Genomic DNA, 22,902 nt, shown 5'->3' on the forward strand with positions numbered 1-22,902 from the left:
GTCACCCTTCGCAGTCATCACTACATGAAGGCAAAAACACTTCACCAAGCATTGACGCCCATCTCTAAGCAGTCTGAAGTGAACCATTTTCCCGCCCTCGATACAGCACGAGTAAAAGATGTAAGAATAAAGTTGTGATGCAATATTCGATGTGTTTCAGACGCACGCTCTATTCCACTTTATTCGCTAGTGTGTATATGCTACCATAATATACATGTCTCTTCAGTCATTCACTCTCTGGATCGACGCTAGTACTTCAACAACCACGAGAAACATCGCAATACAAACAATATTCTATTTTGTTCAGGAAACATTTTTTAGGGCATATTTAAACAGTACAAGTAACGAAACGCAACGAATATAAAAAAATAAGACAGTTGCTGGCGAGTCGTGCTCGGCGGCTCACAGTCGCTTGCACAGGCCCGGGTACTCTGTTGAGCACGTGGTTCCACGCGGGCAGGCGGAGCACGGCTCACCAGCCACATACACGGGGAGGTCAATAATGTTACCGATAGGCCCGTAGTTGCAAAACAGTTTGACCTGTAACAAGACAAAGATGGAATTAGAATACATTTAACTGAAAACTACGGAGGTAGAAGTACCTACACAATTTGAAAACTCGTTATTTTATCTGAAGCAATGACTTTGCTAAATGCGTTTGCAAAGTGATCGTCAATACCTACAACTATTCGATTATTGTATTCATTCATCTTCAAATTCGACGAGGCATAAGCAATGATGAGAATTTACGATTCTAGAGCGCTATCCTATATGCTTCATAGGTTAATTCTATCACTCACCGAGAGACCTCCCCTTTCCTCGTGCTCTATCCAGCCGCAGCCGAGCCGCTCCGAGGTGGCCCAGAGCACTTGGGTGTAGTGGCCAGCGCCGTGGCCTCCCTTGAACCTGTCGCAGATCGGAGGATAAGATCAGACTGAGAGGCCACAACGCATAACGCGCCACTGGTAGGTACAGTCCACTGCAGAAGTAATGTGGGGTTTCAGTCATGGGTATGTTCTGCTTCTGAAGCTTAGGAACGATTAACCAGACTACAATGAAACTTTGAATGTAGCTTATAGGTATCGTCACCTTTGCAGCTGCAACTTTAGCTATTGACATCTTCTTTTCGATCACTCCGCATTCAGTCAAAGCCAACCGTTGAGATTGGTAAAACCCTACATTACTTTAGCGGTGGGCTGTACCTATATCGGCGTGGGGGCGGGCGAGGGAGGGTCTTATGCGACACACAGCCAACCTGATTAGATTAGACCATTGGGTTGGTTGGAAATACAAGCACCAAGAAACTGCCCTAAGGCAACCGATGTGTAATATTGCAGGACCTGCATACATTTCGACTAAAGAGAAATGCATTCTCCCTTGCGTAATTTAGACATCACGCTATTTGAGAGAATCCTACTCCTTGGAGGTGAGCTATGGCTAGTTTGAGCATAATTATGAATATTATGATGGTAGAAAATGACCTTATGCTCATGATACAATGAAATGATATTAAATTAAGTCCAAAAAATATTATTTTTGGACTTATTTTAATATCATTTCATTGTATCATGAGCATAAGGTCATTTTCTACCATCATAAGAATCCTACTCCTACCTCATTACTAGTATAAATCACAGCCAATGAGATGTTCGAAGCAATGACGCTGCTGCTCAGGATAGCCCGGGCCGCTAAGCCGCACTGACCTGTGGACTTCTGAAGGGCTGAGACGATCGGCCTGCATGAACCAGCCACCCGTCTGGTCCAATGGCGGCACATCGATCTTGAGCAGGCCCTCTCGCGAGGAAGGGCTTATAAACACCGAGTGCGCGGCAAAGTTTTGCCCGAGATCTCCCCTTTCTGAAATACGACATACACATAAAAAATACATAGTTTGGATCACTTGCGGGACAGAACAGGGGGACAGAAATGGTATGCCACCACATGAGGAATGTCTATGTGTAACCACCCATCTCAAAAAACTTATGTGCAGCGCTTAAATTTGTATGGTGTCAAAAACAAAATGCCTCTTTGTTCAAGTAGGTAATGCTCCGTATTTTGCGCACATTAGATAGCATATCAACCAGTCTTCGACTTCAGTTATCTTGCGCCAGCTAAGTTGACACACGGCAAAATCTTATCAAATTCTGCAAACTACAAGTGCCAATGTCACGGTGTAACTTTCCGAAATTTATTGGTGGGCTCTACTTCAACTTAAGGATTCTAAAAAGATCCTTATCATGCAACGCCATAAAAAGATATGAAATTTTTGGTATAGGACTCTAGCCCTGCCAAGCCTCTACAAAACGACACCCATGGCCAGTGCTACATTTACATGGGATATTTAAAAAATGCCACGATTTGAACATCACTTTTTGTGATTTACTTTTATTCCCTAAACCGTTCAAAATTTGCAGCTTTAGTGGCATTGTTATGACATTAAATGTGGTCAATTTACAAGACTCGCTGGATTGATAAGGACCTCAGAAGGGTCCTTATCAATCGCTGAATTCTTTACGTACCGACTTTGCGGCATGGACTGCAGTCGTGGTCACCCAAGCAGCGGTCGGCAGCGCCCTGGGCCACGTCATGCACCTCCACGTCGTAGCTCTGAGGAAACAAGGGGTGAAATGAGGAGTGAGCTGGGGAAAGGCTCAAGGCGGTTACCCGCAGGTTCAATTTAAAAACTTTCCGTGCTGGCCTTTGCCGGTAGGTACCCACGCACTAAAGACATGGGCTTGAACGAGCAATGCCTAGAGAAAGAACATTGAAAATAAAGCAAGCATAGCGTGACGCTAAGAATTAAGTTTAATTTGCAACAAACAAACAAAGACAAAGACCGTTAAAAACCTAATTAATCACACCCCACATATCCCGATTACTCACAAAGTAAAAAAAAAAACAATTTAAGGAAACATCTAATATGAAACAAGCTAAAAACGCTCAACAACGAAACAAGCTAAAGAAACGCAAATGAACGTCCCGTCTCCGTCCCACGGCAGCAGGCAATACTTATTATTTACTTACCATTTGCATCATGTTGGCGGCCTTGGGCAGGGCCTGTCCATTCCGACCGCGCCGCCGGCCCTGGGCCACCAGCATGCGCTCCATGTTGTGCCTGTGTAACATGGCGGCGCTCTCATCCACAGAGAGCCGGCGGCGGCGCACGAAGCCACAGCTCTGTCGGGTGTGCGGCACCCGACACAGCGAATGTCCTCCGAACAGCCTGCAGTAGTGGTCGCTGGTGCGGGCCGGGTAGTGGTCGCCTCCGTCGTCAGAGTCAAACTTCGGCTGTTGGTGGTCGGGTAGCACGCGGTGCAGCTGCTGCTGCATCCTGCTTCTCGCCAGCATCTCTTGACGTTGTCGGTTGTCCATCTGCGCGCTGGTCAGGGCGCACAGCGCTGGCAGCAGCAGCGTCAAAAGGTACGCGGGGCGGGTCATGGCTGAGAGCAATCAGTTTCAGGCTAGGTAAACCCGAGTGATGACTGACGATACCAAGCTCTATTTAAATGGGGGACGAAAAGAGAGGGTCGCGTTGATGGAGCACCCCAGCAATGGTCCAATTTAGGTAGTGTCCGTCCGATTGGTCGGTAGCGGGCAATCGGTGCCGGCCATTGGCTGCAGCGGATGGTCGCAAACGTCTGTGATTGGTTGGCATCGGGTGAGTCCTGAAAAAAAAACGGGCGCTCATTGAAGAAGCCGAAAGGCTGGTGGTGGATTATGCTGCAAGTGATTATCACTAGACTTAAGGATAGCTGAATAGAATTTTGTTAGCAACTTGTAAAAGCCCACACATAAATAAGCAGCATCAGAGAATCGAACCCAACTTCTTCCGGACGAGATTGCTTTGACCTATTAGTCTAGGCACTAACAGAGCATATTCGACCATTTGCTTACCATTTCGACATTATTTACTTACCATTTGCATCATGTTGGCGGCCTTGGGCAGGGCCTGTCCGTTCCGACCGCGCCGCCGGCCCTGGGCCACCAGCATGCGCTCCATGTTGTGCCTGTGTAACATGGCGGCGCTCTCATCCACAGAGAGCCGGCGGCGGCGCACGAAGCCACAGCTCTGTCGGGTGTGCGGCACCCGACACAGCGAATGTCCTCCGAACAGCCTGCAGTAGTGGTCGCTGGTGCGGGCCGGATGGTGGTCTCCTCCGTCGTCAGAGTCAAACTTCGGCTGAAGGTGGTCGGGTAGCACGCGGTGCAGCTGCTGCTGCATCCTATCCCTCGCCAGCATCTCATGACGTTGTCGGTTGTCCATCTGCGCGCTGGTCAGGGCGCACAGCGCTGGCAGCAGCAGCGTCAATAGGCACGCGGGGCGGGTCATGGCCGAGAGCAATCAGCTTCGGGCCAGGTAAACCCGAGTGCTGACTGACGATACCAAGCTCTATTTAAATGGGGGACGAAAATAGAGGGTCGCATTGTTGGAGCGCCCCAGGGAGGGCCTAAGGATGTCTGATTGGTCAGCAGCCGGCCATAATTATTGGCGATTGGCTGGGGGGGGGGGGGGTGGACGCACACGCCTGTGATTGGCTGGCAGCGGGCGGGTCCTGCGAAAAACGGACGGTCATTGGAGAAGCCGAAAGGCCGGTTTTGGTTGTGGATCATGCCGCAAGTACTTTAATTATCATTAGACTAAAGGATGGCTTATGTTCAGTAAATTCAAGCGGCTATGGATGCTGCGGAGGGACCCAGGGCGAGTTTCGAACCAGAGCTTTGGAATCGGCGCAGAAAAAGGCAGCAGCGCTTGCGAACATCCAGCGTCGACTCATGACACAGGAAGTTCATAGACGTTGTCGATTTTGCGAACTAATCCAGCACATGTTTAAACGCCTATCGCAGCAACTTTGTAAAAATGATCACAGGTAAGATGAAGTGGATCGGACGGGGCCAAGAAGTTTCAGCCTAGCAAAGTCTAGCTGTAGGCTAAGGCGGGCTAGGCTGGCCGACGGGATGTCGATGCAAGTGACGCTGGTTGCGGAACGACGCTGGAAATTCTGTGATGTCAGCGATTTTACGATGCGGGCAATGACTGCCTGCAGTAACTATACTTTTATCAATGTAGTTGAATATTTCTTGAATTGAAACCTCTGTAAATCGCCCAAACAATTCCGTCGCCATATTGAACGGCGCCCGGACCTGTGCCCTCAGTGCCCATCACTCCAGTTTAGCCAGAGACTGATAACTCCCGACCATGATCCGCCCCACGGGCCAAAACTTTGCACAGCACATTTATGGAAACTCACTAGTTGTCTAGGGAAGAACTAAGGATCGGCCTGCGTATAGTGGATCAAATGAGCTGCAAGCCATGAGAGAAAATCAGCCAGCTCAGCCAGTCAACCGTCCACAGGCAGATGCTACTGAAGCGGACGCCACTCCAGAGGGGAAGTTACTTTTTGCAGTAAGTTATTTACAGTTTGTTTTGTAGTTAAATTGCTAACTGCCTTCATTGATAGATCACCGCTCAGTGCCTGGCCCTACCCTGAAACTATTTTTTAGGCCAGGATTTATCACAACTGTGGGTTCGTGGCAACACAATTGACAAGCCCGTGTATATGGTTGGCTAACTCTGCTCAGGCTGTCTACGGGCTCCCAGTGGCTCAGCCAGGCAGGCAGCCTTCAATACAAGTAGGGATCGATGCCGGCTTGCGACCTAGAGACCATTTAGGCTTGAGAACACCCGGAATGACCATGTGATTCGTGGAAGATAGTTGAAACATAAGCTGTGCCAAAGAGATAAAGCGGGACTATGTACAATTTGCTCCTGATCAATATAGTTGCTCCTCTGTGACTATAAAATTCATGGGCCGCGGAAACGTCGCAGGCATACCAGCCTACATGGCCGGTGAGCAGTGCTTTGTGCTTATCCGAGGGGACCCGGTGCTCCACAGAGTAGGAGAGACTGAGTGGCTGCGGGGGACCAATATGCTCCACAGAGTACCAGAGACTGAGCGGCTACGATGGATCTGGTGCTCAAAAGAGTACCAGAGACTGAGTGGGTGCGGGGGACAATATGCTCCACAGAGTACCAGAGGCTGAGCGGCTACGATGGATCTGGTGCTCAAAAGAGTACCAGAGACTGAGTGGGTGCGGGGGACAATATGCTCCACAGAGTACCAGAGACTGAGCGGCTACGATGGACTGGTGCTCCAAAGAGTACCAGAGACTGAGTGGGTGCGGGGGACAATATGCTCCACAGAGTACCAGAGACTGAGCGGCTATGATGGATCTGGTGCTCCAAAGAGTATCAGAGACTGAGTGGCTGCGGGGGACAATATGCTCCACAGAGTACCAGAGACTAAGCGACTATGGACAATGGAAATGGCCAAAAAATCGCAGTCTATGTGTCTGGATAAGTCACTGATCAGCCTAGAGACTTTTCGCCGATTCCAAACAATATTGTGGAAAAATAGGACTTGGTACGTTTCTTACATGTTTAATCAAAAATGTAAATGATGGATCTGTCTAAATAACGCAAATAATCGAAGCAACGTTCTGTTTTACTTCAACGGGGATATCCCGGACAAAACCTTGCCGAGCACAGCGCTGCATTTATGGAAGAGATAGTTGTATAAAGAACTCGATATCAACCAGCCTGGTGGAGCAAATGAAGCAATGGTTAGATCAGACGCTGATTAGTGAACTAAAACGACGTCTTTATGACGTTTGGACCCTACAACCGGGACGTCCATAAACTCCTATAAACCCAAAGCATCCTTCCGGATCAACCAGCGTCCGTCGAATCCACCGAGTGTTGGGTGTAGGAGATGGGGCGCCCCAGTCCGTAAAATGTTGTCTGGTAGGGCCAGCACTGGTCACTATACACCTGGTCGTACAGGCGATGTGGGCCAAAGCAGAGAAGCTGGGACGTGAATGGATAGAGCATGAGAATGGAGCTGTAAGCCCCCCACCATGGCTCATCAGTCGCTGTCCTATGTCTCTGCTGGTGCTGGTTCTCAATGATGCTTCGTTTCAAATTAAGTCAGGTCTTTGGCGGAACCATCGCTGGCCGCTACACACAGGCGATATGCCACAGCGGAAATGCTGGGATGTGGATGGATAGAGCACGAGAAGCGGGGATTGCCCATTTACATGGCAAGTCAGCACGCCCATGGGCAGACTGTCCAGTGCCGATTGTTACAGCACGTGGTACTTTGCTGGACTATATAATACGCGTGCCTTGACCGTAAGCGGTGTAGTGCACGGAGTGTCATCGTGCAAACCAGATGGAACAACTCGTCGAGCAATGGAACCTGAATAACAGGCCGTGAAAAATCATCCCAGATACTAATCCCTAAGAGGAGGCAAACCTACGTACCAGATGACAAAGCCAATCTAAGAATACTAAAATGTAAGCAATGTTTAGAGAATGTGGAATTGTCTACAGAACGAAAAACTTAAAATGCCAGCGAAAGCACGGCAGCAAAGGACCAGAATCTGCCGACGCCAAAATCCGAAGTCCCGCGGCCCCGCCCGCCCGGCGCGGCGCCTCGACCCGATCTGCCGGGGCACGGTGCGGCTGACCCCGCCGTGACCTCGGGAAAGGTCACGTGACCGGCCGGCGCCCCGGGCAGGGGTCAGCTGGCGGCCGGCCAGCCCACCGCCCGCCGCTCGCTCCAAGTAAGGCTGAATTACCCGTGAGCCGCTCAATTTTTTTCCCGGTCACGGGCCTTGAAAGTAGGCAAAGTTAATATAAAAATAGTAGATTGTGAATATGGTGAATATGGAAGTCTAGCATAAATTATCTGCATGGAAGAGTCGAAGCAAATGTCTTCCCAAAGAGGTTACTCTGACCCATCGACCCAGGTGCAAGCAGAATGTATGTATTTGATGCGACTCTCGCTATTTCTCCTCCGAGCGAATCGGTACTAGGCAGACTTGTGCCGGGACCAAAAATCAAGATCCAGGATCCTCAAGGTCCCACGGCAAATTTAATTTTTAGAATCCAAGGTTTCCAAGGTCCCACGGCAAATTTAATTTTTAGAATCCAAGGTTTCCAAGGTCCCACGGCAAATTCAATTTCTAGAATCCAAGGTTTCCAAGGTCCCATGGCAAATTCAATTTCTAGAATCCAAGGTTTCCAAGGTCCCACGGCAAATTCAATTTCTAGAATCCAAGGTTTCCAAGGTCCCATGGCAAGTATACATTGCAGGGTCCACAGTCCCCAAGGTCCCACGACAAGAATGCATTGCAAGATCCACAGTCCCTAGGGTCCCACGACAAGTGTGAATTTCAGGATCCACAGTCCCCAAGGTCCCATGACAAGTACACACTTCAGAGTTCAGGGTCCACAATCCTCAAGGTCCCACGGCAAGAATACATCTCAGGATCCAAAGTATTCAGGGTCCCACAACAAGAACTTAAGCAAACTAACATTCTGATGAGCAGACTTACTTCTAAATATTCTGCCAACGGATGCCCAGCAACATTGAAAGGGGCAGAACCTATGCAAACCTGTGGACTGTGGTGGTTTTATCATTAACCAACATAGGTAGGGGGAGCTTCATCACAAGTTAAAAATGAATCATAATATCAATCTCTCCTTCTTTAAAGGGACCCTCCCACCTTAACATTAGTTTTGAGTTGAGATAGCCAAGTTTGCGGCCAGGCTCAGAAACCACCATTTATCCTGGTCGCAACCCCCGCAGCTTTATGGTATTCAAGAAATTTCTTCCCTTTACTTGCAGGGTGGGACCAGCTTGGTCCCTATCTCTTAACCATTACGGGAATCTGATGACGTCATCAGGCTTTCGAACGTCCGTCATTAAGTTTGACTAAAACGTTTTGTAGCACGCGGTGGTATATGCTATTTGCGCGCAACATCTGCCGCAAACGCCGCACTTCTAAAATAAAGTCGCTAGAAACAGCGGAGATCCCAAAAAGTAAACAAAAGTAAAAGTCTAATATCTTGAAAACCGGTGAATATTTTTCGGTGAAATTTGGTAGATATTCGTTTTCGCTCTTTCTGAACCGAGCGACATCACTTTCATGCCAATTCATAAACTTTTTTGAAGGTGGGAGGGTCCCTTTAACCTGACAAATTCATAAAAATGTAGGTAGGTAATAGGTAGGCCTTGCAATTTGTATTGTCATGTACCTTTCAATTCAATCTTACCTGATCAGTAGGAATATAGGATAGCACCTTACAGTCATTGAAGACAGACATTCAAGTATTCTTTCAGGCAATATCAAAAAACCAGAAATAAAACTTACAGGCTTCATAAAAACGTAAAAGTTGAATTGGATAGGATGCTTTCGATTTTCTGCACATTCAGTTACATAATGCCTAGGATAAAAACTCAAATATGTTCTAAGTCTTGTTTGCGCGAGCGCTCACAGAAAAACTGATCGACTAAGCCAATAGAATTAGAGTATCAGCGAGCGCAAACCTTACTTACTGTTCATTCACATTAGATTGAAGGCTCTGAACAAAACTCCATGTGGTAATTTTTTCGTCAGACGGTTATTCGTCGGCAGATTTTCGTCTGACTTTTTCGTCTTGCATTTTTTCGTCTGTACGAATTGATTTGGTGCATTTTTCGTTTGAGTATTTTTCTGTCCGGCATTTTTTCGTCTGGACGAGGCGGAAAATGTCCTTATAAAAAAATGCGCGGACTTAAATATGCACAGACGAAAAAATGCATAGACGAAGTCACGAAAGTCTGCGGACGAAAATCTGCAGACGAAAAATTGTCCGACGAAAACCTGCTAAACGAAAAAGTTGAACTGTCATGGAATCATTGCTTATATTGCTCATTGCTCAATGCCTTGGCTCAATGGTGATTTGATGAATTGCAAAACAAATAAGTTTGACACTAACTAGGTCAGTGGGTAGCTTCCAAATAGCTTCAAGCCCGGCATATCACAACCCCAGAAAATATGTGAGGTGAGATTAGAAAAGAACTTTCCAAACCACCACTGTCCACTGTTTGACAGTTTCATAATCAATAACATCGATAATGTAAAAAGCTACCAGGTCTCTTGTTCCAGTTCTGCCTCACAGCCATGACAACGATTTGGCTTTATATATGTCTACACAGTCTGGTTCGTTTTCTCTTCATGTATCTATCTTAGCCCCTTGCAGCTGGTCGCTCAACCATAGATATTTATTGAAGTGCTTACAGACAAAACCTAGTGCAGGGTCCTTAGTGGCCCATGTGCAACATAAACCTCATGGTCCAGCTTCCAGGATTCTTGAGGTCCCTCAGCAAAATGATGGTGTAGGTCCAGACCGTTCTCCTAAGATCCCATGACAAATAATAAAACTGGGACTGAAGGTCTGCATTCTGCAGGGTCTTGCAGCATACCAAAATTTTGAGGTCCCGACCCCTGGGTTTCCATTGTTTCACGGCATATGAAATGTTGAGGTCCTGGGTTTCTAAGGTCTCATGACATATGAAATGTTGATGTCCTGGGATTCCAAGGTCTCGCGGCATATGCAAATGTTGAGGTCCTGGGATTCCAAGGTCTCGCGGCATATGCAAATGTTGAGGTCCTGGGATTCCAAGGTCTCGCGGCATATGGATGTTTTAAGGTCCTGGGTTTCCAAGGTCTCGCGACAAAAATGACAATGTGAGGTCCAGGATCCTTCAAGGTCCCAGACCTTGGACTCTGCGAACCCTGGATCTCGGATCTTTTTGGGACCTTGGCACAAGTCTGGTACTAGGTGATATGTGCGAAACAAGCATAACCACTTGGATGGTCACAAGAAACTAGCTTGTTTGCTATAATGCCCTTGCCTGTAGGTAGGTACGCTGTATTTTTTCACTAAGCTGCAATGATTTATTTCTTAACATTTCACTCACCATGTTCTCACTGTCCTGATGGTGAAAAATGGTGAGATGATGAGGGATGGCATGACCCCGTCGTTATGTCGTAGGATGCCGTAAGCAAACGTCACAATATTCATGATATTATGCTACTTATGGTTCTCATAGGTGATAACCACAGCTAAAGCTAACAAAGTGCTTCTTTGCCGAGACCTCGCACACATTTTTGCCTACAGTCGATGAGTTTGAAAGGCCTCGCGTTTAATTCAACTGAATGTCCGGTGACGATACACTGCTCGGGCCAGCAGCCCTTTAAAAGACAGCAAAGAGTTCCTTTTATATGACGTGAGTTTGTACTGTGCAGGTGATCTTTCAAAAATGTGACAAAATATGCAGCAACCAACAAACGCCGCGGCATCCAGATAAAAACACTTCTGTGTTTCAATGCCCCCCCCCCCCTCCCCTTCTTCCTCATACGCACCGGCGCGATTTAGCATTGCGCCAGTGGCAGTGAATTTACCCGGAGTCGGAATCGTGGTTAGAATCGGTGTCAGATACCATGTGGTAGTCGGAGTTAAAACAATATCTCCACGAATCCGAATTTTTTAGACCATTATAGTTACGATTAAAGGTAACTTGAAACGACAAAATCTGCACTCTATAAATGCGCCAGCCCGTCAGGATCTCACAGCTTTCTACTATGAGGTACTGAGTACTGACAGTCCCCTGTTTTGAAAGGGGTGGACCGATGAAACTACCACGCTCCGCTGGAAGATTAAAATCTTTTTCGGACCGTCGGTCAGTCGCCGCAGCCGCCGCCACTTTCTCCCCGCTCTACCTCTCTCTTCCTCCCCCTCTCTCCTTTCATCGCTTCCGCGTTCCCATACGCCGCCGGATCGGCACTGACCAGGTGCCCCTCTGGGACCGTCAAACCCGAAAACACCGCCCCTCGCCAACGAAACGACGCCATTGTTGACTGGCATATCAGGCCGAACCTCGGACCGTGCTGACCCAGATAGATGTTATATTTAGATGAGGGGTCTGACGGACAGGCTCCCAGCGTGAGAAAGAGGGTACAGAGGGCAAGTAGGCTCTTTGTGAGGGAGGGAGTGACACTGCCGTGTCTTTTACATCCGTGTTTTCTAGTTCGGAGCCATGGACTGGACAGCCCTTGGTCGGCACCCCAAACTGTCGTGTGAGAAGCTTCACCTAAGACAATTTTACGTAAGGCAATGACATTGGTAATTACTGCTCTTGTTAAAAGCATGACAGATTTCAAATACACCTTGGCCGTCTTTGCACGACGGGATATTCGCGGTGGCACCTATTTGATACCTGGGAAGTACCAACTCGCTGAAGCCTCAGACTCCTTTCAACTGAAGTATTTTACCTTCAATATATCTTTAGAAGGTGTAATCCGCGCGGTTTTTTGCCATCAAATCACCGCTTTTTTAACCCTCGCCGGCCGAGGGGGGGGGCGGGTGCCGCCCCCCCATAGGGTTTTTTCGCGATAGCTCCGAACACGCTGGCGATAGAGAGCTGAAACTTGGCATACCTGACCTTTGATCCAAGCCGCATCTTTTGACACCAACCGCATTTTTGGGTCAGGTCAGGTCACTGACCTATGACGTCATAAGTGAACCTCTGCACGGTCTTCAGATGTCGCAACTTCGCAACGCCCTCACTGCCAGAGGAGATGTCACAGGGAAATGAAACTTGCAGGATCTAGTATCCATTATGAGTCCCACAACTTGCATATCTCAGATTTTTCCTAAAGGTCATATGAGGTCAGGTCATTTTCGTGACCTCACCATTATAAGTCAATGGGGAAAAATGAAAACTGCTATTCTGGCGCCGGGAACGATCTCCAACTATCTCAAGCACACAGAATCGTGATTTTATGCACTCCTTGCAAGGTTAGATGCGTCACTTTTGCAATGTTGACCTTGCGTGACGTCATTTATGACGTCATCAAGGTCATATTAGTTTTTCGTCAATAACTCTTGATCAAATTGAGCTAGCGAGTCGGGAAAGCCACCAATGGGCTCAGGAAGACCTGCCGAATCGAATGATATGCAACATGACCTCTTTCGACCAACTTCGTGACCTGGGGGTGCTGACCTGACCTTGACCTGAGGTCAACACCCCAAGTTGACCTGACCCGGACAAAAAGTATATCATTCGACGCGCCTGAGCGAGACGAACACGATGCTGCCAGAATCGGCGCTCTGCGGCCGTTTTTTGCGAAGTTATTCACCAAAAACTGAACCGTACCTTGGGGCACTTGACCTGACCTCAGAGGTCACCGGTTGACCTAGGACCTTAAAATCGGGTACCAATCTCTGCGTCTCGTAACGGCGCACACGCTCGTTTTTTCCGCGACGCGCTAGCTCCACCAGGGGCGAAACGGCGAGGGAGGGGGTCGTACCCGCCCCCCCCCCCCCTCGGCCGGCGCGTATGTAGAAAACCAATAGGTCCGGCGAGGGTTAAACAAAACAATTCTCGGTTCTAGTACCTAAGCTTACGGCTATGAGGGAGCAAATCATTAACCCGCTCCCGGCTGGGGGTCCTGGATTTCCACGCCCTGCTGGGGGGGGGGGTGTTTGAACACCCCCCCCCTTGTAACTCGGCTCCTGGGCCACGTAGCGATACGCGGAATGCGGCGTTCGAAAGAGCGTCAAAAATAAAGACGAAATCACTTCGGTCAATTTTTTGGTCAGGTCAAAGGTCAGGTCACCAAAGGTCATAGAAGGCGAAATTTCGCCGATTTCCAGGTCGAATGTCGAAAATTTCCAAGAAGCCAACGCATAACTCGGGAACCAATAGAGCTACAGCGCCGCGGAAAAGCGCATTCGATAGCCCTTTCTGAGTAATTCTCTCAGATTTGACCTAACGTCAACGGTTTTGCCTGCAGGGGGCAAAAACTGCAAAAATAGCCGATTTTTTCGGCAATAGTTTTTCTGCAATAACTTTTGACCCAAGCCTTGTACGAGCTTACTTTTACCGGCATCGTGTTCCTCTCGTCAAGACGCATCGAATGAACTATCACTTGACCTTGAAAGGTCAACTTGAAAATTTGACCTCAGGTCAAGGTCATGACCTGACCGGAGAGGGTCATGCTGCATATCAGTCGATCTGTATCGTCGAGCTGAACACATCTAAGGCGTTTTCATCGCTCTAGCATGCCTCTATCAAAAGTTATTTGCGAAAAACTGTTAGATACCATTCGTGACCTAAGATGACCTCAGGGCATAAACAAGGGTCACGGACACCATTTTCATGTTCTGTGTGTCTAAACCACTTGTAATTCGGTATTTGGGAGTGTTTATAATGTCTTTCGTCCAAAAGAGGCGCATTTCAATTTTCTCCCATTGACTTATTATGGGGAGGTCGCAAAATTGACCTGACCTTAAGTCATCGATATCAAAATTCTGAGATATACATTTTGTACGTGCTATTGCTCTTAGCAATCGCTGAAAGTTTTAAAGCGATCGGTCACTCGGTGTAGCTATGACAGACATTGAAACTTTTTATGAGGTGAGGTCACTTCAAGTGACCTGGTGACCTGACCTTGAATGACCTTGGTCTGAAATTTTCACAACATGTGTAGAATTGATGTATGATAAGGTGTTTTGAGATATTCGCGAAAAACCACAAGGGGGGGTGTTCAAACACCCCCCCCCCCCTCCAGCAGGGCGCGGGTTAACCGCAAACAAAGCGAATGGATAAGCGAGTATAAGAGGAAGGCGTGGTAGGCTACTCTTTTATTTCTTGCCGATATGAACATCGAAATGTGTTTTAATTGCAGCAAACCGAATTGAAGAAAAAAAAATGTTTATAAAAATTGCCTCCGATTGTAAAGATTAAAAACTCATGATTTCTAAAAAAGCCACGAAAATATTATAAGATATTAGTAACGACCACGATGTGAGTAGCGAATGTTCCCGGTGATGCATTATCATGTTGTGCTACATGAGTGCGCTTGTTGATTATTTGAGGCTAGGCATTGCTCTGACAAATAACCTTGCGTCATGACAGCCCAACAACACAGAGTCCTTGTGATAGAAAATACGTGTTTGATACCATTCGATGGCACCCCAAGCTGTTTGACCTACAGAGATCAGAAAAGGCCACGGCACCCCAAAATTACACGGCAGATTGCGACCCATCCAGTAGAACTACAGAGCTGAAAACGGCACCAAACGACTCGGTATGGCCTCCACTACCAATATTACGTCTAAAGGTCACGCGATGAGCTCAGGTCATCTACGGTAAGGAAAAATAGCTTGCACATCAGCTCTTGAATTTGCATATATGGGGAATTGCGATCCAAAGCACATCAATCGATGTACCGGGTGTCCCAAAAGTAAGGTCATCATTTGTTTTGGCCACACCGCCAAAAGTACGCGATGGATAGAAATCAATAGGACATCATATGAAAGAGCATTTCATAAAATTTTATTCTGATATACATATGAGTCAATACATTGGCTCGTAGCCCCACATTTGCTGCTTTTCTGCATGGCTACCATTTCGGGCCGCGTGCACGAATAGACTGCGTTTTACTTCCTCCACTATTCTGGAGCGATTCTCTGGTGAGATGCCGCGTATGTTTGCTCGGAGGTATCATCCTGTAGTTCTTCTCGGCTCGTTGGGTTGTCCTAAAAGACAACCTTTCCGCTGTGTACCCAGAGAATAAAAATATGAAGGTGTAACGTCAGGTGACCGCGGAGGCCGTTCAATGGCGTTGCCCTGACTGAAAATTACGCGATCTCACATCCACTCTCGGAGGCAATGCATGATCTTCAGGACGGTGCAAGCATAGTCTCCATCCTGCTGAAACCACTGCTGGTTGATGGTGACGGCACAGCTGCGTTGCGACGAGCGGAAGAACCACTTGGAGGACTCTCGGCCACCTCTCTTGATTTATTTTCACCCGATTCCCGCTGTCGTCCTCAGGACCTCGAAGCACAGGTGGCTAAGTATACATGCCCTGTGCGTACATTATACCTTTTTTTCTGACGTTTTACCGGTTGAGGCGAAACTATGCATGAGTTCAGAGATAGGGCGAGCTGATAGGGTCTGCTTAGGGCCGAAAACTGGGCGGTATTTACCCTTTGTTTTAATGACGGACCCTCTCAAGAGTTGAATTTCGACCTTCTCAGTTTTATGCCTACTGCTCGGTGTAGTTATGATCAAAAATGGTTTAAGCATGCAAGAAAATAATTTTATGGATGTACCTTGCACGTGTTAAAATTGGAAGTGATTCGGACTCTTACTTCTCGAGATATTTAAGTTTTAAATCATGACCTTACTTTTGGGACACCCGGTACTGTAAAGTAAACCATAAAGTTTTTATGCAAACCCGTGGTGAATATACTCGTATGGCGTTATTCGAGTTATAAGAGATCTCTGTGTGAGCGCTTGGCAGCGTTAGCCAATTAAAGAAAAAAAATCGACGCACTATTGAGGCTCCAGCCCGAGGTTATCCCAGATTTGAGACGGCATGGATAAACTTGAAATGCATGCATACGAATTAGGCATTGTGGGGAAGAATACGTGGCCCAAGGAAAAGTCGTTGGTATATGAATAATTTGAATATATCATACATGCAATATTTATTTGGTGTATTCTTTAATTTTCCCAAAATACCGGTAAATATTTTTTCAATGTGCCTTTTCTTTGGCGCTGTTTTTCTCTGGAGTGCAGTTTTAGGGCATGCACATTGCACATTGCACATCACATAGTTCCCGATACAGAAGTCAGAAAGACCAGTGTTCGCCACGGGCCAGGCCAGCCCAATGGGCCATGGGCTTGGCTGGGCTACGGGCTGGGCTGGGCCCACAAATATGAAGGATCGATGGGCTGTGATGGGCTGGGCCAATAACTGTAAAGTGGACTCAAGGGTTCGCGACTGAGACAAAAACGTAACTAGCTTATTACTGTGCGACTCTAAAAAAAAAAAAACGAGATAATAAAGCATGTATGCAATGTGCATTGGGCATACTGCTCGCAAAATATTGTTTCTTTGCTAACTTCGCATGACCCGTGTGGTGTCCACAATTTTTGATCCATTCATTTTTGACGGGCTGGGCCGGGCTGGGCTCTGACACTTTTACCATGAATGGGCTCGGGCTGGGCCGGGCTGTGAACCCATGGGCCTGGGCTGGGCTGGACTGGGATTCTGCGGCCCGTGGCGAACACTGAACAAGACTTTGTGTATCTGCCAATATATAATCAATCGGATGTTGTACGAATCCGGTTTGGGCTGAATCCTGGCTGGGGCCTATGGCGCAACAATTTCTCATAGCATTTCAAGCTGGCCAGGTCAAACAAGGTCACACTCAATCACTAGTAACTTGCAAGGAAAGTTACTACGGTCTATGGGCTATCAAATGATATGCTTTACGTCACAATTATTCTTAATCGCATGTTCATAAACTATTTTGCATGTGTTTTAGTTCAGTTTATTTTAGTTTTAGTTTGTTTTAGTTCCTTTAGTTTAGTTGTTCTTAGTTTTTTTTTTGTGCACGTGTTTTTAGTTGTCTGATCTGTTAACCCACGAGCCGCTGGGGGGGGGCATAAAGTTGCCCCCCCCCTTTACGTTTTGTGGAATATCTCCGAAACCTGATGAGCTACGAACGTGAAACTTGGCATAGCTTCAAATGAATACCTAGGCAATGTTTGAAGAAAGTTTGGTGGTTGTAGCATCTAAGATGACGTCACAGTGACGTCATAAAGTTTTGTCGTTTTCCGATATGGACCGTTTCTGATAACGCTGAGCATGAAACTCAACTGTAAATGAACTAGACAGCACCTGCTGTCATCCTAAAGCATCTAAGTACACTTCCATCTAGTTTCTAACCAATAATCGGCCCTTTATATTCGGTCCCATATATCTGATGTATCGTGAGGAAACTGAGAGTCGCAAATCTATAATTTGACTTATGACGTCACTGTGACGTCATTTCAAATGGGATCGACACCAAATTTGGACACAACCTCGGCTAGGTATTCAGGAAGATGTGTGCAAAGTTTCGCTTCTCTATCTCTTCGCGTTGCGACGATATCGCCGCAGAAGTAAAGGGGGGGGCAACTATATGCCCCCCCCCCCCCCCAGCGGCCGGCGGGTGGCGCGGAGGCCCAGCGGCCGCCGGGTTAATGTTCCTACATCTTTGTGTGAGCTTAAAGAAAAAATGAAAAGGTAGCCTCATGGCATGGCGAGTCCTCTGGTGACATTTTCAGTGCTCTAGCTCCACTTGATCGGCCACAATCATTTGCATTTGCTTCCTACTTCCCGACATTTCCCTGCGTCCTCTCCTCTCGGCTCCGGAGGGAGGGGGAGCTCTTAGATCGCACCTAGAAACAAGGTCTCCACCAACCAGAGTCCGATTTTCACAGAACCCGCCCTCCGCCAACCAATCGCCGTGATCTACGGCCATCCACCAGCCAATCACCGACGCCGATGGCCAGTAACCGACCAATCACAGACACGACCAGGAAGTACCCGGGCTGATCCACAGAATGCAGCGCCCCATTTCCCCATTTAGATCGGGTCCGGGGCCTTCCCCGTCAGCACTCTTGCGTGATCCGAGACTAGCTAACACGTCCGACGATGGCCCGTCCTACGAGCCTGCTGGCGCTGCTAATGCCAGCGCTGTGCGCCCTGGCGCAGATGGACAACCGGCAACGTCAGGAGCTTCTGCAGCAAAGCAGGATGCAGCAGCAGCTGTTCCGTGTGCTCCCCGACCACCTTCAGCCGAAGTTTGACTCTGACGACGGAGGCGACCACTATCCGGCCCGCACCAGCGACCACTACTGCAGGCTGTTCGGAGGGCATTCGCTGTGTCAGGTGCCGCACACCCGACAGAGCTGTGGCTTCGTGCGCCGCCGCCGGCTCTCTGTGGATGAGAGCGCCGCCATCCTGCACAGGCACAACATGGAGCGCATGCTGGTGGCCCAGGGCCGGCGGCGCGGTCGGAACGGGGAGCTCCTGCCCAGCGGGGCCAACATCATGCAACTGGTAGGTAATTGAGAGCGTTCTGGTATGGGGGCTGTTTTTTGCATTCCATTTCCCTAGGTTTTATGCAGACAATAAGCAAGTTTCCTTTCTTTTTATCCTCAAACTTGTGTTTAATGCTCGTGGAACTTTCGACCGTCTTCGGCAACTCAGCAATTGCAAAATAGATGATAAATATAACTATTGAGATTTGAGACAGTTCTTTGTTTCCTTTTTTCGTCTAACTGGGTGCTGCATTTCCGAGCCAACATCTTCAGTCCGGAGATACCAGCAGAGACAAGCCTCCAAAGAAACTTTGAGCCTGCGACCCCCGTGAGCCATGCCACTAAGTTCTGTGTTTTAACCGCTCCCTAATTTGTGTTCCGTCAGAGATACGACGTGGAGCTGCATGATGTGGCCCAGGGTGCTGCCGACCGCTGCGTGGACGGACACGACTGTCATGAATGTCGCCAAGTCGGTACGTGGAATCCAGCGGACTCGTTCCCTGCAGGAGTGTCACTGTAGTGTACCTATAGTGTATAGTTTCTGACCGGGGACCGAGGCATACCAAGCTCTCGGGTTTTGGCGAGATAAGAGAACTTCTCTAAGTAAAGAACAAATGTCTGCTAAGACGGACAGATGCGTTATTTTGGGTTGCGCTAATGTTCTATTTTCATATCAAAATAAAATCCGATGCATTATTCGTGTCAAACAACTGAGCTAAATGATGTCATTTTGCAGCGCGTGGCCACGTCGGCCAGAACGTAGCGCAGCGGAGCTTCTCGATGGGTCGGGGTCCGCTCTCGCGCCAGCAGCTGCTGCGGGTCAACCTGCGTCCCCTGGACGCCATGGGCGGCTGGCTAGAGGAGCTCACTCGCCTCGGTTCGTCGGACGTTCACAGGTTAGTGTCGCAGGCGGCCCCCTATTCAGAGGCAATGTGATGTGCTATACCTACGATGTGCATGCAGCGATGATACATTTAAAAATAACACGAACAAATATTTCCATTTTTAATTGATATAAAGTCAGCCATTTCCGGAAAGAATGCCTACTTTCATTGCAACGAAATGTGGTAGGTATAAATACAATTTTGAGCATCCCTCGTTATTATCTTAACAGAACCAGAAGACTGAAGAGTTAAAAGTTTTTCAGGGTTTTGCGGTGTGTGATGTTGTCGTCTATGCTGACATTACCTTGTCGTCTATGCTGACATACGCCCCCGATGCCCTGCGGCAGTCTGTCCGGTGGCACCGGCGCCGGACACTACACCCAGGTGATCTGGGCCACGACTGAGATGCTCGGATGCGGCTGGATTGAGCACGCGGAAAGGGGAGGGCTCTCGGTAAGTGACTGATGTCGTCTATGTAGATTCATCGAACTGTCGAACAGTTGCTGCCACTCTCTATTTTGCCCACATGTTTATTGCAGCTTACAGTAAACTACATGTAGTAATTAGTTTATCGTTCATGTTCATTCAGCGTTTATATTTTAATCGATTCGTCCTTTAAACTATACTTGTTCCGCCATAGTTGCCCGTTTTGTGTACTTTAGCTCTACTGTTTTCTGTTTCAGTTCCGACTGTACTGCAACTATGCACCTCACGGAAATTCTATTGGCAAACAAGTCTATCAGGCCGGTGAGCCGTGCTCCGCCTGCCCTCAAGGTACCACGTGCTCCACGGAGTATCCGGGCCTCTGCAAGCGGCTGTGAGCCGCCGAGCACGGCTCGCCAGCCGCCGTCTTCTTCCATACGTTTTATCTCATCTTCATATTTCCGTATGTGTCGACACTTGTCTTCAAAACATGAAACTTCAAACTTTTGTGACCGTTGTAAGTGCTAATGAATTGAGCGTCGCCGTGACCTGCGTTGTCGATGGCTGGCCTCGCCCTTGTGCGGTCCCCACGGGGTCAGCCCAGCCCCCAAGGGGTCGCCACCTGGGCTCGCCCCTGCGCCGGGCCGCGAGGGAAGGACTCGCAGTGACGACCGTGACGACTGTCCCCATTCAGACTCGATCAGTCCTTCGGTCGGCCGGTCAGTGGCGTGGTACGGTGGCACCGCCCGCCGCTTATGTCTAACAAATTGCTGATGAAATAAATATATAACATGCTGATGTATTTTTTCCCGGGAAAGGACCGAGAGCGATAATGCGAGAGCGACATGCAGTGCTTTTTGATGTGCCAGGACCACTGAGTGAATTGCATCAATTTCATCCTCAGTGAAAAGGGAAACACAATGGGTAACTGCAGCATGTACGAGTACTTATGTACGCATGTGGGTATGTATGCGTTTATGCTTATCATTGCTTATCTTTGGAAATTGGATTAACCACTCAGGCGCTTTCTTTCGAGCATCAACCCCAATCAAAGACAGTAGGTATGTAACTAGCGAGCAATTAACGTCGTATAGACTTTATACACTGTGTCATATACTATTTATAATTTATATATGTTACGGGTCATATGCTAACTTGGGCAGTATGCAAACTACCCGGGCAGTATGCAAACTACCCAACAGCCCGGGCAGTATGCATACCGCCCGGGTAGTATGCATACTACCCGACCCATTGGGCAGTATGCATATTGCATACCACCCGGGCAGTTTGCATACTGCCCGGTTAGTATGTATACTACCCAGTACCCACCTTTCATCTCACGGGCAAGATGTTTACTCGGGCAATATGCTGACCGTGGCTCGTGAAACTAGTTAAACTGCAATAGCTTGCATACATGTCCTATGACAGACGCTTTAACCTGCGCCGGGGCGGTACTCGGCGCCAGCCGTGCCGGGCTGGGGGGGGGGGGGGATTGAACACCCCTGCTCGGCTCCTGTGCCACTTAGCGGCACATAAATAAGCGGCATGTAAGATGCGGTAACCGGCATTTGAAATAGTGTAAAAATCATGACGAAAGTACTCTGGTGATTTTTTACGTCTGGTCAAAGAATAGGGCACCAGAGGTCATCAAAGGTCAAATTTCACCTTTTTCATTTTTTTCTAATTCGCCCATAGCTCGGCGTATTCGATGGCTCTTTTAGCGGTTTTTGGAATATGCACTCAAATTTTATCAAAATTCAAAATTTGACCAGAGGTCAAGGTCATGACCTGACGTGAAAAGGTCATATTGTTTATCAACCCGTCCTTATCGTCGACCTGAACACATCTAAGGTTGTTTTCATCGCTCCAACACGTCTCCATAAAAAATTATCGTCAAAGAACTGCTGGAGATCTTTTATGACCTGATATGACCTCATGGTCATAAAAAGGGGTCACAGGTGCAGTTTTCCGATCCAGTGTGTCATGTTTACCTGTAACATGATGTTTGAGGGTGTTTAGAATGACGTTCATCCAAAAAGGCGTCCTTCAGCTTTCTCTTGTCAACTTCTAGGGGAGACTGTGCAAAATTGACCTGACCTTAGGCCATTGGTATGATATTAAAATTTAAATACATGAATTCTGTACCTAATTTTACTCTTATTAATCGCTAAAAGTTTCAAAGCGATCGTTCAGCCGGTGTAGCTATAGCGAGCATTCTAACTTTTTTGCTGAGGTAAGGTCACTTGACCTGACCTGCAGTAACCTGACCACAACAATTTGTAACGTCTTACATGTAAATGGTTTCATGCAACATTAGCTAGTGAAACTATAATAACGCCCTCACAGGTCCAGATGCCAAACCAAGGCCAGCGAGTGATGACACTATATATCTGTCATTTCAGATAAAATTGACTTGCTGGCCGCTGGCTAACTAACAATGAAGTTTTAGGAAAATAATTTTAAGCCTTTATATTCCAATCCAATTCTTCCACCCTTCAATCGATAAATGACGTTTGACGGCAAAAAGACTTCGCGGTTCAACTACGCTACTTAGAGAGCCATTAATATTTTGAAAATGAACATGGAATGCACAACTTCAAGACAAGAACATGTATACTTGGGCAGTATGCAAACTGCCCAAGCTTTTGGGCGGTATGCATACTGCCCAAGGGGTCGACCCAAGTTAGCATATGACCCGTAACATATACACTGTGGTATAGACGATATAGGGATATGTAGGTAGTATGTACCTACTATAATGCTATATTCATAATATATATATATATATATATATATATATATATATATATATATATATA

At 47.6% G+C, this 22,902-nt stretch overlaps 2 protein-coding genes across 4 annotated transcripts; one reads left to right on the plus strand and one right to left on the minus strand.

The window, feature by feature from the left end:
* Positions 1 to 281: 281 nt before the first annotated feature.
* Positions 282 to 8,337, minus strand: LOC122372033 (scoloptoxin SSD976-like). 2 transcript variants are annotated; one of them, XM_043348873.1, is made up of 6 exons: positions 3,917 to 8,337; positions 3,025 to 3,665; positions 2,520 to 2,607; positions 1,704 to 1,857; positions 801 to 906; positions 282 to 540 (listed from the first exon to the last, which is right to left on the minus strand). In XM_043348873.1, the coding sequence occupies exons 2-6, from the start codon at positions 3,436 to 3,438 to the stop codon at positions 403 to 405; spliced, it is 900 nt and encodes a 299-aa protein (XP_043204808.1). In that variant the 5' UTR covers positions 3,439 to 3,665; positions 3,917 to 8,337; the 3' UTR covers positions 282 to 402. The 2 variants fall into 2 exon arrangements, with proteins under 2 accessions (XP_043204808.1, XP_043204807.1); XM_043348872.1 differs by lacking the exon at positions 3,025 to 3,665 and having other exon boundaries at positions 3,917 to 4,392.
* LOC122372032 (venom allergen 5-like) lies at positions 7,655 to 20,881 on the plus strand. 2 transcript variants are annotated; one of them, XM_043348871.1, is made up of 6 exons: positions 7,655 to 7,680; positions 18,323 to 18,795; positions 19,162 to 19,249; positions 19,513 to 19,672; positions 20,008 to 20,113; positions 20,344 to 20,881. In XM_043348871.1, exons 2-6 carry the CDS (start codon positions 18,388 to 18,390, stop codon positions 20,479 to 20,481), a joined length of 900 nt encoding a protein of 299 aa, XP_043204806.1. In that variant the 5' UTR covers positions 7,655 to 7,680; positions 18,323 to 18,387; the 3' UTR covers positions 20,482 to 20,881. The 2 variants fall into 2 exon arrangements, with proteins under 2 accessions (XP_043204806.1, XP_043204805.1); XM_043348870.1 differs by lacking the exon at positions 7,655 to 7,680 and having other exon boundaries at positions 17,962 to 18,795.
* Positions 20,882 to 22,902: the final 2,021 nt, after the last annotated feature.

The sequence above is a fragment of the Amphibalanus amphitrite genome, unplaced genomic scaffold (genome assembly GCF_019059575.1).
Source record: "Amphibalanus amphitrite isolate SeventyFive unplaced genomic scaffold, NRLGWU_Aamphi_draft 001307F_arrow, whole genome shotgun sequence".
Classification (NCBI taxonomy): domain Eukaryota; kingdom Metazoa; phylum Arthropoda; class Thecostraca; order Balanomorpha; family Balanidae; genus Amphibalanus; species Amphibalanus amphitrite.